The following is a 15,457-nucleotide window of genomic DNA, read 5'->3' as shown; positions in this document are numbered from 1 at the left end:
GGTGGGATAATCCAACGGTGAAAAGCTTTTTGGTGTTCGGTCGAAGCAGGAATCGAACCCACGACCTTGTTTGTGCACGGCGGGCATGCTGACCATTGCACCACGGTGGCTCCCTAGCCCCCATATAAACGGACCCCCAAATTTGGCTTGCGGGGACTCTAAGAGAAGTAAATTTCATCCGATCCGGCTGAAATTTGGTACATGGCGTAAGTATATAGTCTCTAATGACCATGCAAAAAATGGTCCACATCGGTCCATAATTATATATAGCCCCCATATAAACCGATCCCCCGATTTGGCTTGCGGAGCCTCTAAGAGAAGTAAATTTCATCCGATCCGGCTGAAATTTGGTACATGGTGTAAGAATATGGTCTCTAACATCTATGCAAAAATTGGTCCACATCGGTCCATAATTATATAGCTCCCATATAAATCGATCCCCCGATTTGTCTTGCGGAGCCTCTAAGAGAAGTAAATCTCATCTGATCCGGCTGAAATTTGGTACATGGTGTAAGTATATAGTCTCTAATGACCATGCAGAAAATGGTCCACATCGGTCCTTAATTATATGTAGTCCCCATATAAACCGATCACCAGATTTGGTTTGCGGAGCCTCTAATAGAAGCAAATTTCATCCGATCCGGTTGAAATTTGGAACATGGTGTTAGTATATGGTCTCTAACAACCGTGCCAGAATTGGTCCACATCGGTCCTTAATTATATATAGTCACCATATAAACCTATCACCAGATTTGACCTCCGGGGCCTCTTGGAATACCAAAATTCATCTGATTCAGTTAAAATTTGATACGTGGTGTTAATATATGACCTCAAACACCGATGCAAAAATTGGTCGAAATCGGTCCATAATTATATATAGCCGCCATATAAACCGATTCCCAGATTTGACCTCCGGAGCTTCTTAGAGGAGCAAAACTCATCCGATCCGATTGAAAATTGGTACGTGGTGTTAGTATATGGTCTCTAACAACCATGCAAAAATTGGTTCATATCGGCCCATAATTATATGGGCCGATTCCCAAATGTGACCTCCGGAGCCTCTTAGAGCAGCAAAATTCATCCGATCCGGTTGAAATTTGGTACATTGCGCTAGTATATGGCCGCTAGCAGCCATGCAAAACTTGGTCCATATCGGTCTATAATTATATATAGCCGATCGCCAATCACACAACAATTGGTCCATATCGCCAAAAATAATCTACCAAAATTGTATTTCTATAGAAAATTTTGTCAAAATTGTATTTCTATAGAAAATTTAGTCAAACTGAATTATATACGTATTTAATCGGCCTTTTTTCGTTTAATATACCCCGTATGGACTAACTTACAATTTAGAAGATGGTGTAAAGAAGTTTTAAGATACCTTGCCATCGGCAAGTGTTACCGCAACCCAAGTAATTCGATTGTGGATGACAGTCTTTAGTAGAAGTTTCAACGCAGTCCATGGTGGAGGGTACATAGGATTCGACCTGGCCGAACCTACGGCCGTATATACTTGTTTTTAATTATAATTATTTTACCTTTAGATGAAATAATTTTCTTGTAATTATTTAAAAGTTTATACTTTCTTATGAATTTTACGATTATAATTATAGCTAAATTTTAGTTAATATTAGAGTCAAAACTTGTTATAATGATTAAAAATAACAAATCGCTTTAATTTGTTGTATTACATACCAGCCACCGTGTATATATATATATATATTTGATTTTATTGATTACAACAAAGTCTACAATTTTCAATATTTTTTTTAATTAACGTTTATAAATCGTTTCTAAAAGATCAAAAAATATTTCATGTGGAATTCCATTATCTGTCTGTTTTATAAGCTCTTGAATTTGTTTATATGATTCCCGTTCATATTTCCTATAAATTGTGGGTAAATCCAGGGAATTATATATGTCCTTGACTTTCTGGACTTTTTGGGGATCTAGAAGAAAAGAAATATTTATGAAACAATACACAAAAAATGAATTGCACACAAAATAAAATATCACCAAAATTTTTCTAATTAAAATTTTAATTGAATTTTATAAAATATTCAATTAAAAATTTAATTGGTTCAACAAAAATTAAGCGGATCAATTAATATTTTTTAATTGACTTTGATGATTGATACTATAATATCTGTGATTGAAGACATTTCAATTAAAAATTAATTTGATCAATTAATTTCGTGATTGAAGACAACAAATATTTTTTCTTGTTCTGTATATGTAATTACCTTTAGAACCATAACATTTCATCATAATGTCTTTTTGTTCCGCATTGGCCCTCTCCATACATGTTATGGCCAGCCATGAATATTTCTTATCTTCAATATCGGTTCCAATTTTTCCAGAATTTTCGATATTTCCAAAACAATCCAGATAATCATTTTGTATTTGAAAATAAAGGCCTATAGCCGATAAAATTTCCAAGGACTCCCTTAAGAGTTTGGCATCTGGTAAACTGAATAATTAAAAAAAAAACAAATATTTTAAAATATCTAATATTAAAATATATATTTCAAAAAAAAACTTGATTTATTTTGTTTCTTATTCGATCTTTTTCAGTTTAAATAAAATTCTTTATTTCAGAAATATTTACACTCATTATTTTAATATGAAATTATATTAAATTCATTCATTACATAGAAAAAAATATTTCCAATTAAAAAGTTGATTGAAATCGAAAACGTAATCAATGAAAAATTTAAAAAAAAAAATTAAAAATTAAATATTAAATAAAGTCAATTAAGGAAATGATTGAAAATGAGGAAGAAAGTATAAATTATTATAAAATTACAAGAAAATATTTAAAAATAATTATTTATATATAAACACAATAAATAATTGATTGCTTTTTTTAAAAATTAATAAATTCTTTCGACAAAAATAAATTAATTTTTGAATTGAAACAATTAAAAAATTAATTGAAAGTGCTGGAGGAAATTAATTAATTATATCCACATGTCCGTCTGTCTGTTGTAATCACGCTACGACCTTCAATAATGGCGCTATCGTCCTGAAATTTGGCACAGATTCGTGTTTTGTTTGCAGTCGGTCAAGTTCGAAGATGGGCTATATCTGTCCAAGTTTTGATATAGTCCCCATATAAACCGAACTCCCGATTTGGAGTCTTGGGCATATAGAAACCGTAGTTTTTATCCAATTCGCCTGAAATTTAAAATCTAGGGGTATTTTAGGACCATAAAGAGGCGTGCCAAAAATGGTGAGTATCGGTCCATGTTTTGGTATAGCCCCCATATAGACCGATCTCCCGATTTAATTTTGGGCTTATAGAATCCGTAGTTTTTATTCAATTTGTCTGAAGTTGAAAATGTACAGGTATTTTAGGATCGTAAATAGATGTGCACAAAATGGTGAGTATCAGTCCAAGTTTTGATATAGTCCCCATATAAACCGAACTCCCGATTTGGAGTCTTGGGCATATAGAAACCGTAGTTTTTATCCAATTCGCCTGAAATTGAAAATCTAGGGGTATTTTAGGACCATAAAGAGGTGTGCCAAAAATGGTGAGTATCGGTCCATGTTTTGGTATAGCCCCCATATAGACCGATCTCCCGATTTTACTTCTTGGGCTTATAGAATCCATAGTTTTTATTCAATTTGTCTGAAATTGGAAATCTACAGGTATTTTAGGATCGTAAATAGGTGTGCACAAAATGGTGAGTATCGGTCCATGTTTTGGTATAGACTTCATATAAACCGACTTCCCGATTTGGGGTCTTGGGCTTATGGAAACCGTAGTTTTCATCCAATTCGCCTGAAATTGAAAATCTAGCGGAATTTTAGGACCATAAAGAGGTGTACCAAAAATGGTGAGTATCGGTCCATGTTTTGGCATAGACCCCATATAAACCGACCTCCCGATTTGGGATCTTGGGCTTATAGAAACCGTAGGTTTTATCAAATTCGCTTGAAATTGAAAACCTGTAGATATTTTTGGACCATAAAGAGGTGCGTCAAAAATGGTGAGTATCGGTCCATGTTTTGATATAACCCCCTTATACACCGATCTCCTGATATTACTACGTGGGCTTATAGAATCCGTAGTTTTTATCCAATTTGCCTGAAATTAGAAATCTAGGGGTATTTTAGGACCGTATAGAGGTGTGCCGAAAATGGTGAGTATCGGTGAGTATTTTAGTATAGCCCCCATATAAACCAACCTCCCGATTTCGGGTCTTGCTCTTATAGAAACCTTTTTTTTGTCCAATTCGCCTGAAATTAGAAATCTAGGGGTATTTTAGGACCATAAAAAGGTGTGCCGCAAATGGTGAGTATCGGTCCATATTTTAGTATAGCCCCCATATAGACCGATCTCCCAATTTAACTCTTAGAAACCATACTTTTTATCCGATTTGCCTGATATTGTAAATATACTGATATTTTAGACTCACAGAAACGTGTATCGGATTTAGTTTTTATCGGTCCATTTGGTAAGGCCTCCATATAGACCAATTTCACTCCTTGAGGGTACACCCAGAGAAGGAATATGATCACCTCAAACACGTTTTAAGAGCAAAATGTTATTTTTGGGTGGTGACCATGTAACATGGTTTTCGCAACTATATTATCTTCTCGGAAATCATGTATCTGATTTCGGCAAACAGGTTATATTTGACGAGAAAATAACATTTTAGTGACAAACTTACTGCTGTATATACTTGTTTTTTAATCAAATATATTTTTTATTTCTAATTATTTTTGTGATTCATACTATCATTTCGTGATTGAAGCTATAAAAAATTAATAGGATCAATAAATATCGTCATTGAGGCCGAAATAATTTTTTTCTGTGTACTTCATTCATGTGTACTTCATTCTCTATACTCACCCCGCCAAATACATTGCGAGAGCAAAAGGCAAATAGAAATTGTAATAAGTTCCCTTATTCACTGCCATAATTTTATAGTCTTCCATATTGAATTCATCCAATCTCTTCTTGGAGCAAGTCACATCCATATTTTTTCCACATCCAGTTCTAAAGCAAACCTCATGAAATAACTCCATTAGTGGAGTGTAACATTCCAAATGTTTGAAATTCTTTTGCAGTATAATAAAAATGCTTTGTATCAATGCGAAAGCATGCGTTAATGCATTAAGACCAATATTTTCCAATTTATACCAACATGGTAATGAACGACGTAATTGTCCTTCATCTATAACATCATCCGTTATTAGAATACAAGCATTCAAAATCTCCGCACACCATCCAAGTATATGAGCTGATCGAAAGTCAGGAGATGTTATGTCATTAGCCTTGACAAGTTGTTCATATGTTCGCATAGTTAAGAGAGCTATATTTTTTTCGGCATTTTGTAAATTATATTCTAGGGCCTATTATTATTTTTTTGAGAGTATTATAAATAATTAAAATAGTAAATGTTTTCTTATTTATTTATAGAATCTCTTACACTAACAAGCTCCACAAAAGTGTTATATTGTCCATATCCCATAATAACTGTTTCCAGATCTTGCAAAATTTCTAAAATACGAAAAAGGATGAAATAGTTAATCATGCCAAAGTAAAAGTAAATAAAATCTAACCTAATCTATGTGATAAAAATAATAAAATAATAAAACATTCTTTTTGAAAAAAAGTAATAATAACAAGTATATACGGCCGTAAGTTCGGCCAGGCCGAATCTTATGTACCCTCCACTATGGATTGCGTAGAAACTTCTACGAAAGACTGTCATCCACAATCGAATTACTTGGGTTGTAGTGCCTTAAAACTTCTTAACATCGTTTTCTAAATTGTGAGTTAGTCTATACGTGGTAGAGAGCCAGAATTGAAATATGGGGGTCGCTTATATGGGGTCTATATACAATTATGAACTTTATATGGACCAATTTTTGTCTGATTGGGGATCGATCGATGGGGGCTATATATGATTATGGACTTATATGGACAACTTTTGGCATGGTTGTTAAATATCACACACAAAAAATTTTTTCTCTGATTCTATCACCAAATTAATTGATCCAATTAATTTTTTAATTGAAATGTCTTCAATCACGAAAATGATAGTATCAATCAAAGTTTTAATTGGGCATAGAAAAAATTCTTGATTAAAAATTAATTGATTTTTTCAGCAAAATTCAATTAATTTTTTAATTGATTCAATTAAAAATTTAATTGATGTTGATTGCAAAACGCAATTAATTTATTAAGGTAACTATTTTTAAAAAGGTAACTATTTTTAATCACTTAGTTAGATTGGCTTAGAGTTTTTATTTGGATTAACAAATGATTGTTTGAAATACATTTTTAATTAAAAAAGTAAAAAAAAAATCAGCACTTTTTTAACTGAATTAGTCTTCCGAATTTGATTAAAAAGTTAATTGTATCAATTAATTTTTTAATTAAACATTTTAAAAATTTCAATCATTGACTTAATTAACTTAATGTTTCTATCATGATTAAAAAGTTAATTGTATCAATTAATTTATTAATTGAAAAAATTTTCAACTTCAATTAACTTTTTAATTGGAAATATCTTGGTGATATTTTTTTCTGTGCATATACTACCACAACGTACCAAATTTCAAGCAGATCGGATGAATTTTGCTTCTCCAAAAGGCACCGGAGGTCAAATCTGGGGATCGGTTTATATGGGGGCTCTATATAAATATGGACTGATATGAACCAATTCCTGCATGGTTGTTGGATACCATATACCAACATCACGTACCAAATTTCAACCGAATCGGATGAATTTTGCTCTTCTAAGGGGCTCCGGAGGTCAAATGTGGGGATCGGTTTATATAGGGGCTATATATAATTATGGACCGATTTCGACCAATTTTTGCATGGGTGTTTGAGGCCATATATTAACACCACGTACCAGTTTTCAACTGAATCAGATGAATTTTGGTCTTCCAAGAGGCTCCGGAGGTCAAATCTGGTGATCGGTTTATATGGGGCCTATATATAATTATGGACCGATGTGGACCATTTTTTGCATGGTCATTAGAGACCATATACTTGCACCATATACCAAATTTCAGCCGTATTGGATGAAATTTGCTTCTCTTAGAGGCTCCTCAAGCCAAATCGGGGGATCGGTTTATATAGGGGCCAAATATATAATTATGGACCGATGTGGACCAATTTTGCATAGTAGTTAAAGACCATATACTTACACCATGTACCAAATTTCAGCCGTATTGGATGAAATTTGCTTCTCTTAGAGGCTCCTCAAGCCAAATCGGGGGATCGGTTTATATGGGGGCTATATATAATTATGGACCGATGTGGACCAATTTTTGCATAGTAGTTAAAGACCATATACTTACACCATGTACCAAATTTCAGCAGGATCGGATGAAATTTGCTTCTCTTAGAGGATCCTCAAGCCAAATCGGGGGATCGGTTTATATGGGGGCTATATATAATTATGGACCGATGTGACCAATTTTTGCATGGTTGTTAGAGATCATATGCTGACACCATGTACCAAATTTCAGCAGGATCGGATGAAATTTGCTTCTCATAGAGTTCCCGCAAGCCAAATTTGGGGGTCCGTTTATATGGGGGCTATACGTAAAAGTGGACCGATATGGCCCATTTGCAATACCATCCGATCTACATCAATAACAACTACTTGTGCCAAGTTTCAAGTCGATAGCTTGTTTTGTTCGGAAGTAAGCGTGATTTCAACAGACGGACGGACGGACGGACATCCTCAGATCGACTCAGAATTTCACCACGACCCAGAATATATATACTTTATGGGGTCTTAGAGCAATATTTCGATGTGTTACAAACGGAATGACAAAGTTAATACCCCCATCCTATGGAGGAGGGTATAATAATTAAAATATCCTATTATACACTAGGGCCCAAATTCAAAACTAATTTATTAAAGTTTATCGAAGTAATTTTCCTGGTAAAAGAACGTTTTGTTTAATTTATTTGTGTGTGGGATAAACAACTAGTGTGGTTAGGTTTATATTCCATATTAAAAAAAGAAATGTAAGCAAAATAGTAAATAGTTTTTAATTAAATTTTATTACCGTCCACCATTGGATGGGGATATACTAACTTTGTCATTCCGTTTGTATCGAAATATTGGTCTCAGATTCCATAAAATATTATATGTTCTACAGACTCTTTGAAGAGCAAATTTTATCCCATCCGGTTGAAATTTGGTACGTGATATTAATATAACCCTTTCACTGCCGCCGATATAAACCAAATGTTAAAAACTTAAAATTTTCTCCGTTTGTTTAACTTGTACCAACATCATGTAGAAAAACAATTGTAATTTTTAGGACATATCTCATTTAGTTCAAGAGGTATATGTGTTTTTCTGAAAATTTGAGTTTTGAATTGAGACCAATTAGGAAAATAAACGCTATTTGGCCTATGATATCTATCGAAGTGTATGAAAAACTAGAAAAAAGAATCCAAAAAATATCAGCTATAGTTTTTGCATGAATCTCAATTTACTAGTGACATACAACTTAGCTTATTAAGATTAAAGCCTTTACTTTAAAAAAAAAATGTCGAGAAATAAATCGAAACTAATTGGGGAGTTAGAGTTTGGTGTCGTTTTCGAATGTCCTCCTAAGTGGGCATCGGTAGTCAAAGGGTTAATGGTTATATAAGCTATCATATAAATCGATCTCCAGATTTAACTTTCGGAGGAGAGGTCAAATATGGTGATCGGTTTCTATGGGGGCTATGTATAATAATAGACTAATTCTTGTATGGTTGTAAGAAAGCATATACTAACATTGCATACCGAATTTCAATCGGATCGGATGCAATTTGCTCCTCCAAGAGAAGTCAAATACGGGAACCGTTTTGACATAATCTTTTGTACCGCTCATATAGAGCGGTACAATAGATTATGGACCGATATAGACCAATTATTACATGACCATTGGAGAGAATATACAGACAATCGCACCGGATGAAATTCGCTTCTCCGGGAAGCTTAAAAAGTCTATGTTTTTTGTTGTCAAACATTGTGAAAGTTAATTTTGTTAAATGTTTAAATTATCACAATTTATATACTCGTATAATGTCTTGCTGAAGATGATCACCGAAGTTGTATTGAAATATCCGAGAATAACAATATTTCAAGAATAAAGTAAAAACAATTACATCAACATTTTTCATTAGTTCATGACCTCAAGTCGAAAGTAAAATCAAAGTAGTGCTAACATAAATTGAAAAAGTTCTTATTAGCCAAAATATCACTAAAAAGGCCATATTTTTAAAAATATTGTCTTAGAAATATATTTCATTATGATTAAAGGATGCCATGTCTTGCATTGTTGAGCCATCGCAAACGCTAACTATGTTCCGCGAAATTATTTTTTTTTTTTACCTGAACCTACTCGTATTAGGTTGAACGGATTGAAAGCAAAATCAAAATGTGATAATAAATGTGAATATAGCCATTTTATGAAGAATCCGGTGATACATAACATATAAATGAGATCTAAATCTGGAAAAATCTTGCTAACTTTTTGAAGTTGTGGTAAGTTTGCACAATTGAATGAAAATCGATTAATAAATAAATACACCAAGTGTTGGGCAGATTTAAATAAGAAATTTTTACATGACCAGATATACGGACATTGCAATCTGTTATACTCTCCACCATAGGATCACCAATGTGGTATCACAATGGACTGAATAGTCTAAGTGAGCCTGATGCATCGGGCTGCCACCAAAACCTAACTTAACATAACATATACACGGATGAAAAAGACTGTTTTTCATATGTTTGGCTATAAACATTATATGTTTGGAACACAAATTTTTAAACACAATATTTTTGAGTGCAAGCATATAATGTTCATAAACTAGCATAACATGTTTGGGACATATATGTTAATATGTTAGAACATATTATGTTTGGGACATAAAATGTTTTTAAATATAATATGCTTGGATGCAAACATGTATTAATTTAGAAATAGCCTATAAACATATATGTGTTTAGTAGCTTGGAGCGCTATTTAACAGGGAGCGATATTGAATTAAGTTGGTGGTTGTTGCTTGTTATTACAAAATTAACATTTTATTTTTCCTTGGGCAATTGATCAGCTACTTCTTTGATCCTTACAAACTGTGTGGTCCGCTATTCGAATCCCCGCCCGGCAAAAGGTAAAATTAAAATAAAAAAAATCATACAATTGAATAATTTCTTCTACAATGTTTGTATTACAGAAAAAGGTGCTAAGAACTAAAAAATCTCGTGGAAGTGAGAAAGATGTGGGGGAATATACAATTGGGCAGAAACAAAATTTTGAGCATTCAGGTCGAAAACCTATATTACCTGTTTATTTTCATAATTCATTATGATGTAAATATATAAATAAATAAATAAAATTTTGAGCACAATATTGTTTGGGAGAATTTTTTTAAGCATATAATATTTTTGGGTGCAAAATGCTTCCAAACATATTATATGTTCACATAATAACATATTGTTTTTTGGAAGACAACATTATTGAATTTGGATGCAAAAATACAAAATGTTTGGAAATTGACTACCCAAACATATATTGTTTAGACCAATATGCTTTCAAACATATTATATATTGGAAGAGATCAAACATATAAATGTTTGGGCAATAGCCAAAAATGTATATGCTTGAAGCAAAATATGTTTGGGAGTATATGTTACAGAAGCGATTTTTTGTGAGCGTGTAGGAAGGGGGGTATATGATCATTGTTTGTAACACATCGAAATATTGGTCTAAGACCCCATAACGTATATATATTCTGGGTCGTGGTGAAATTCTGAGTCGATCTGAGCATGTCCGTCCGTCCGTCTGTCTGTTGAAATCACGCTTACTTCCGAACGAAACAAGCTATCGACTTGAAACTTGGCACAATTAGTTGTTATTGATGTAGTTCGGATGGTATTGCAAATGGACCATATCGGTTCACTTTTACGTATAGCCCCCCGCCAGATTTGGCTTGCGGAGCCTCAAAGAGAAGCAAATTTCATCTGATCTAGCTGAAATGTGGTACATGGTGTTGGTATATGGTCTCTAACAACCATGAAAAAATTGGTCCACATCGATCCATAATTATATATAGCCCCCATATAAACCGATCCCCAGATTTGGCTTGCGGAGCCTCCAAGAGAAGCAAATTTCATCCGATTAAGCTGAAATTTAGTGCATGGTGTTGGTATATGGCTTCTAACAACCATACAAAAATTGGTCCACATCGGTCCATAATTATATATAGCCCCCATATAAACCAATCCCCAGATTTGGTCTGCGGAGCCTCAAAGAGAAGCAAATTTTATCTGATCCGGCTGAAATTTGGTACATGATATTGGTATGTGGTCTCTAACAACCGTGAAAAAATTGGTCCACATCGTTCCATAATTATATATAGCCCCCATATAAACCAATCCCCAGATTTGGCCTGCGGAGCCTCAAAGAGAAGCAAATTTTATCTGATCCGGCTGAAATTTGGTACATGATATTGGTATGTGGTTTCTAACAACCACGAAAAAATTGGTCTACATCGGTCCATAATTATATATAGCCCCCATATAAACCGATCCCCAGATTTGGCTTGCGGAGCTTCAAAGAGAAGCAAATTCCATTCGATCCTGCTGAAACTTGGTACACGATATTGGTATGTGGTCTATAACAAGCATGAAAAAAGTGGTCCACATCGGTCTATAATTGTATATAGCCCCCATATAAACCGATCCCCAGATTTGGCTTGCGGAGCTTCAAAGAGAAGCAAATTCCATTCGATCCTGCTGAAACTTGGTACATGATATTGGTATGTGGTGTATAACAAGCATGAAAAAATTGGTTCACATGGGTCCATAATTATATGTAGCCCCCATATAAACCGATCCCCAGATTTGGCTTGCGGAGCCTCTAAGAGAAGAAAATTTCATCCGATCTAGCTGAAATTTGGTACATGGTGTTGGTATATGGTCTCTAACAAACATGAAAAACTTGGTCCACATCGATCCATAATTATATATAGCCCCATAATAAAGGGATTCCCTGATTTGGCTTGCGGAGCCTCTAAGAGAAGCATATTTCATCCGATCTAGCTGAAATTTGGTACATGGTGTTGGTATCTTGTCTCTAACAACCATGTAAAAAATGGTCCACATCGGTTCATGATTATATATAGCACCCATATAAACCGATCCCCAGATTTGGCTTAGGGAGCCTCTAAGAGAAGAAAATTTCATCCGATCTGGTTGATATTTGGTACGTGTTGTTAGTATATGGTCTCTAGGTTAGGTTAGGTTATGTGGCAGCCCGATGTATCAGGCTCACTTAGACTATTCAGTCCATTGTAATTCCACAGTGGTGAACTTATCTCTTATCACTGAGTGCTGCCCGATTCCATGTTAAGCTCAATGACAAGGGACCTCCTTTTTATAGTCGAGTCCGAACGGCGTTCCCCATTCCAGTGAAACCACTTAGAGAAGCTTTGAAACCCTCAGAAATGTCACTAGCATTACTGAGGTGGGATAATCGACCGCTGTTCGGTCGTAGCAGGAATCGAACCCACAACCTTGTGTATGCAAGGCGGGCATGCTAACCATTGCACCACGGTGGTTTATATAAACCGATCCCCATATTTGACCTCCGGAGCCTCTTAGAGGTACGGTTGAAATTTGGTACATTTCGCTAATATATGGCCGATAACAATCATGCCAAAATTGTTCCTTATCGATCTAAAATATATGTAGCCCCCAAATAAACCAATCCCCAATCACAGAAAAATCACGATTGCCACTCGAGCCAAAAATAATCTACAAAAATTTTATTGCCATAGAAAATTTTGTCAAAATTTTATATTTTATTTCTATCGAAAATTTTTTGAACATTTTATGGTTGTAGGAAATTTTGTCAAAATATAATTTCCATACAAAATTTTGTCAAACATTTATTTCTATAGAAAATGTTGTCAAAATTTTATTTCTATAGAAAATTTTGTCAGGATTTTATTTCTGTAGAAAATTTTGTCAAAATGTTATTTCTATAGAAAATTTATGAAGCATTTCATAGTTGGAGAGGAATATTTTGCAAAATCTTGGAAAACATCAAGAATTCTACCAATCAGTAAAAAATCTACCATTTTTGGTAGACTCGTGTTAATAATTGTATATAGCCCCCATATAAAGCGACCCCCATATTTCAATTCTGGTTCTACAATTACAACACAAAACTTCATATCGGTTCGTAATTATTTCTTCCCTATATATACCGGTCAATAACTGAATATATACGTAGTTAATCGACCTTTCTTTTGTCTACTTATATCCCGCATGGGCTAACTTACAATTTAGATGATGATGTTAAGAATTTTTAAGCTTCCTTGCCATCGGCCGCAAACCAAGTAATTTAATTGTGGATGATAGTCTTTCGTAGAAGTTTCTACGCAATCCATGGTGGAGGGTACATAAGATTCGGCCTGGCCAAACTTACGGCCCTATATACTTGTTGCTTCTCAGTTGATGGATATACTAAATTATCGTAGTAAAGCCATTCCTCACTGAATCTTCAATAAAAATGAAGGACCTTATATTCCCACAAGTACTAACATATTTGAAATTTTGTGGATCGAATAATGCTAAAAATGCTAAATTTATAATTCAATAAAAGTTAAAAAAATGTTAAATGCCAAATGAAAATGAAAATTTTGCGGCTAAATACAAAAAATAAATGCTAAACTTTGCTGCAGAAGTACTAAAATGGCCACACTGAATGGATGTCATAATTCTACAAGTGAAATTATTAACATTGAACACTGCAGAAGATTTAGAAATTTTTGACTATTTTGTCGAATAATGTATTTATTTACTGAATTTTATTTTTGTTTATTTTTCTAATTAATTGAATTTTTAGTTTTATATATTTTCTTATTAATTTGATCAAAATTATTTATATTTAAAATTATTGGTTTGTTATTTTTTTTAATTGGTATGTAATATTAACTTGAATTTTTGAAGTGTATCACTAAAGAACTTTTTTTTTACCAAAAAGGTAACATTTGTAATATATTTATCACTTCCTCAATATCGATTTTGGCATTTTCGTTTTCTTTTTTCTTATGTTGTTTTGCTTAGATGTTGAAAATACATACCTGGTAGAATTGAATCCATATCCTTGTAAAATTTACTCCTGGATTTCATTATTAACGATTTACTAAAAAAAAAAGAAAACAGTTTTGTATTCCTTGCATTTTAGAACAACAATAAATAAAATTAATAAGAAAATACCAATCATTTCATATCATAAAAATATATACCGAGGGAAAGTGTTGTATTGATTGGATAAATTTCGATTTTGCAGACATAAAAAACAATTTTCATTAAGAATATATTCACTATTTTGCATAGAGCTAATATATCGTTTCCCTGTCTTCGAGTATGAAGACTTGGCTTCCAGGTTTGTTTTAGGCAATTTTATATGAAACGCACTTTTTAGATATATGCCAATAGTCCGGTACATATTAATTCCGTCGATGCTGTTGAATAAAAACTCAATGTCATGATATCAAACAATGAATAACTATTTAAAAGATTTTCCCAATAAAATTGTTTTGTTATTGTATACAAAAATATATGTATTTCTTAACATCTGACCAAATATGTAGTTACAATGTTTTGGCTTGTATTATTTGTTTGCGTACGAGAATAGAATTCCAGGTGAATACGTTAAAAAGTTAACTACACAGATAAAAATAAGTTTGAGAACCAATAACTTTTGTTGGAAAACCAATAATAAAATTTGTTAATTTTCCTGGAACAAACTAATTTGTACTTTTAATAACCATTATTACAAAAAAGTTGTTAGCAATCGTTACCATCAGAAGGCAATAAATAATTAGTGTTCTCAATAACATAATTTGTAAGTAATTTGTTGATCATCCAACAGTACAAAATATTTGTTGTTGAACGTTACGTTTAATCCTCAATAAAAATATTTTTGAATTTGAACGAAAAAAATTTTATGTGATTTGTTGGACTCTATCAATGACCTGTAACAAATTTATTGGTGTATTTACAAAAAATTAAATTGAAATTGACAGAATTATTGCACCAAAATTGCAAAATTGGCGGAACAATTTTGGAGATATTTTGTTAAGTACACACAGAGAAGGAATATGACGGGGAACATGTAACATTTTTGAGTCGAAAATCCTATACTCAGTTTTGTAAATGTATTACGATTTTAAATTTGAATAGTCCAGGGTCTAGCAAGCATTTTGACAACTTTTTGCCCAGTAATATATATTCTAGTTAATTAGAATTGTAATAACTCAAATCCCGATATTAATATGGTTTTATTATTTATCTCATACAACAAACACATTTAAGAAACTACCACATTGAAAAATATAAATTTTTCACAGACATTATAAATGCTTTTCTGTATTCTCTGACGAATGAGCTCTTTGCTTGCT

General features: G+C 33.1%; 1 protein-coding gene across 1 annotated transcript; it reads right to left on the bottom strand.

Moving 5' to 3' along the window:
- Positions 1-1,734: 1,734 nt before the first annotated feature.
- Positions 1,735-14,505, bottom strand: LOC142219549 (uncharacterized). The gene is made up of 6 exons (XM_075288489.1): positions 14,300-14,505; positions 14,135-14,196; positions 5,445-5,515; positions 4,865-5,367; positions 2,247-2,473; positions 1,735-1,952 (listed from the first exon to the last, which is right to left on the bottom strand). Exons 1-6 carry the CDS (start codon positions 14,500-14,502, stop codon positions 1,777-1,779), a joined length of 1,242 nt encoding a protein of 413 aa, XP_075144604.1. The 5' UTR covers positions 14,503-14,505; the 3' UTR covers positions 1,735-1,776.
- Positions 14,506-15,457: the final 952 nt, after the last annotated feature.

The sequence above is a fragment of the Haematobia irritans genome, chromosome 1, assembly GCF_050003625.1.
Source record: "Haematobia irritans isolate KBUSLIRL chromosome 1, ASM5000362v1, whole genome shotgun sequence".
Classification (NCBI taxonomy): domain Eukaryota; kingdom Metazoa; phylum Arthropoda; class Insecta; order Diptera; family Muscidae; genus Haematobia; species Haematobia irritans.
Note: the sequence above shows the minus strand (reverse complement) of the source record. Positions and strands in the feature narration are given on the sequence as shown.

Bases quoted from the DNA above. Each gene is read 5' to 3' on its own strand.
- LOC142219549 (XM_075288489.1), bottom strand. From the start codon at position 14,502: ATGTACCGGACTATTGGCATATATCTAAAAAGTGCGTTTCATATAAAA. The intron at 5,516-14,134 runs GTATGTATTTTC...TTCGTATTTTAG, and splicing joins TATGGATTCAATTCTACCAG to AAATTTTGCAAGATCTGGAA. The intron at 1,953-2,246 runs GTAATTACATAT...CTTTTCTTCTAG, and splicing joins GAAATGTTATGGTTCTAAAG to ATCCCCAAAAAGTCCAGAAA.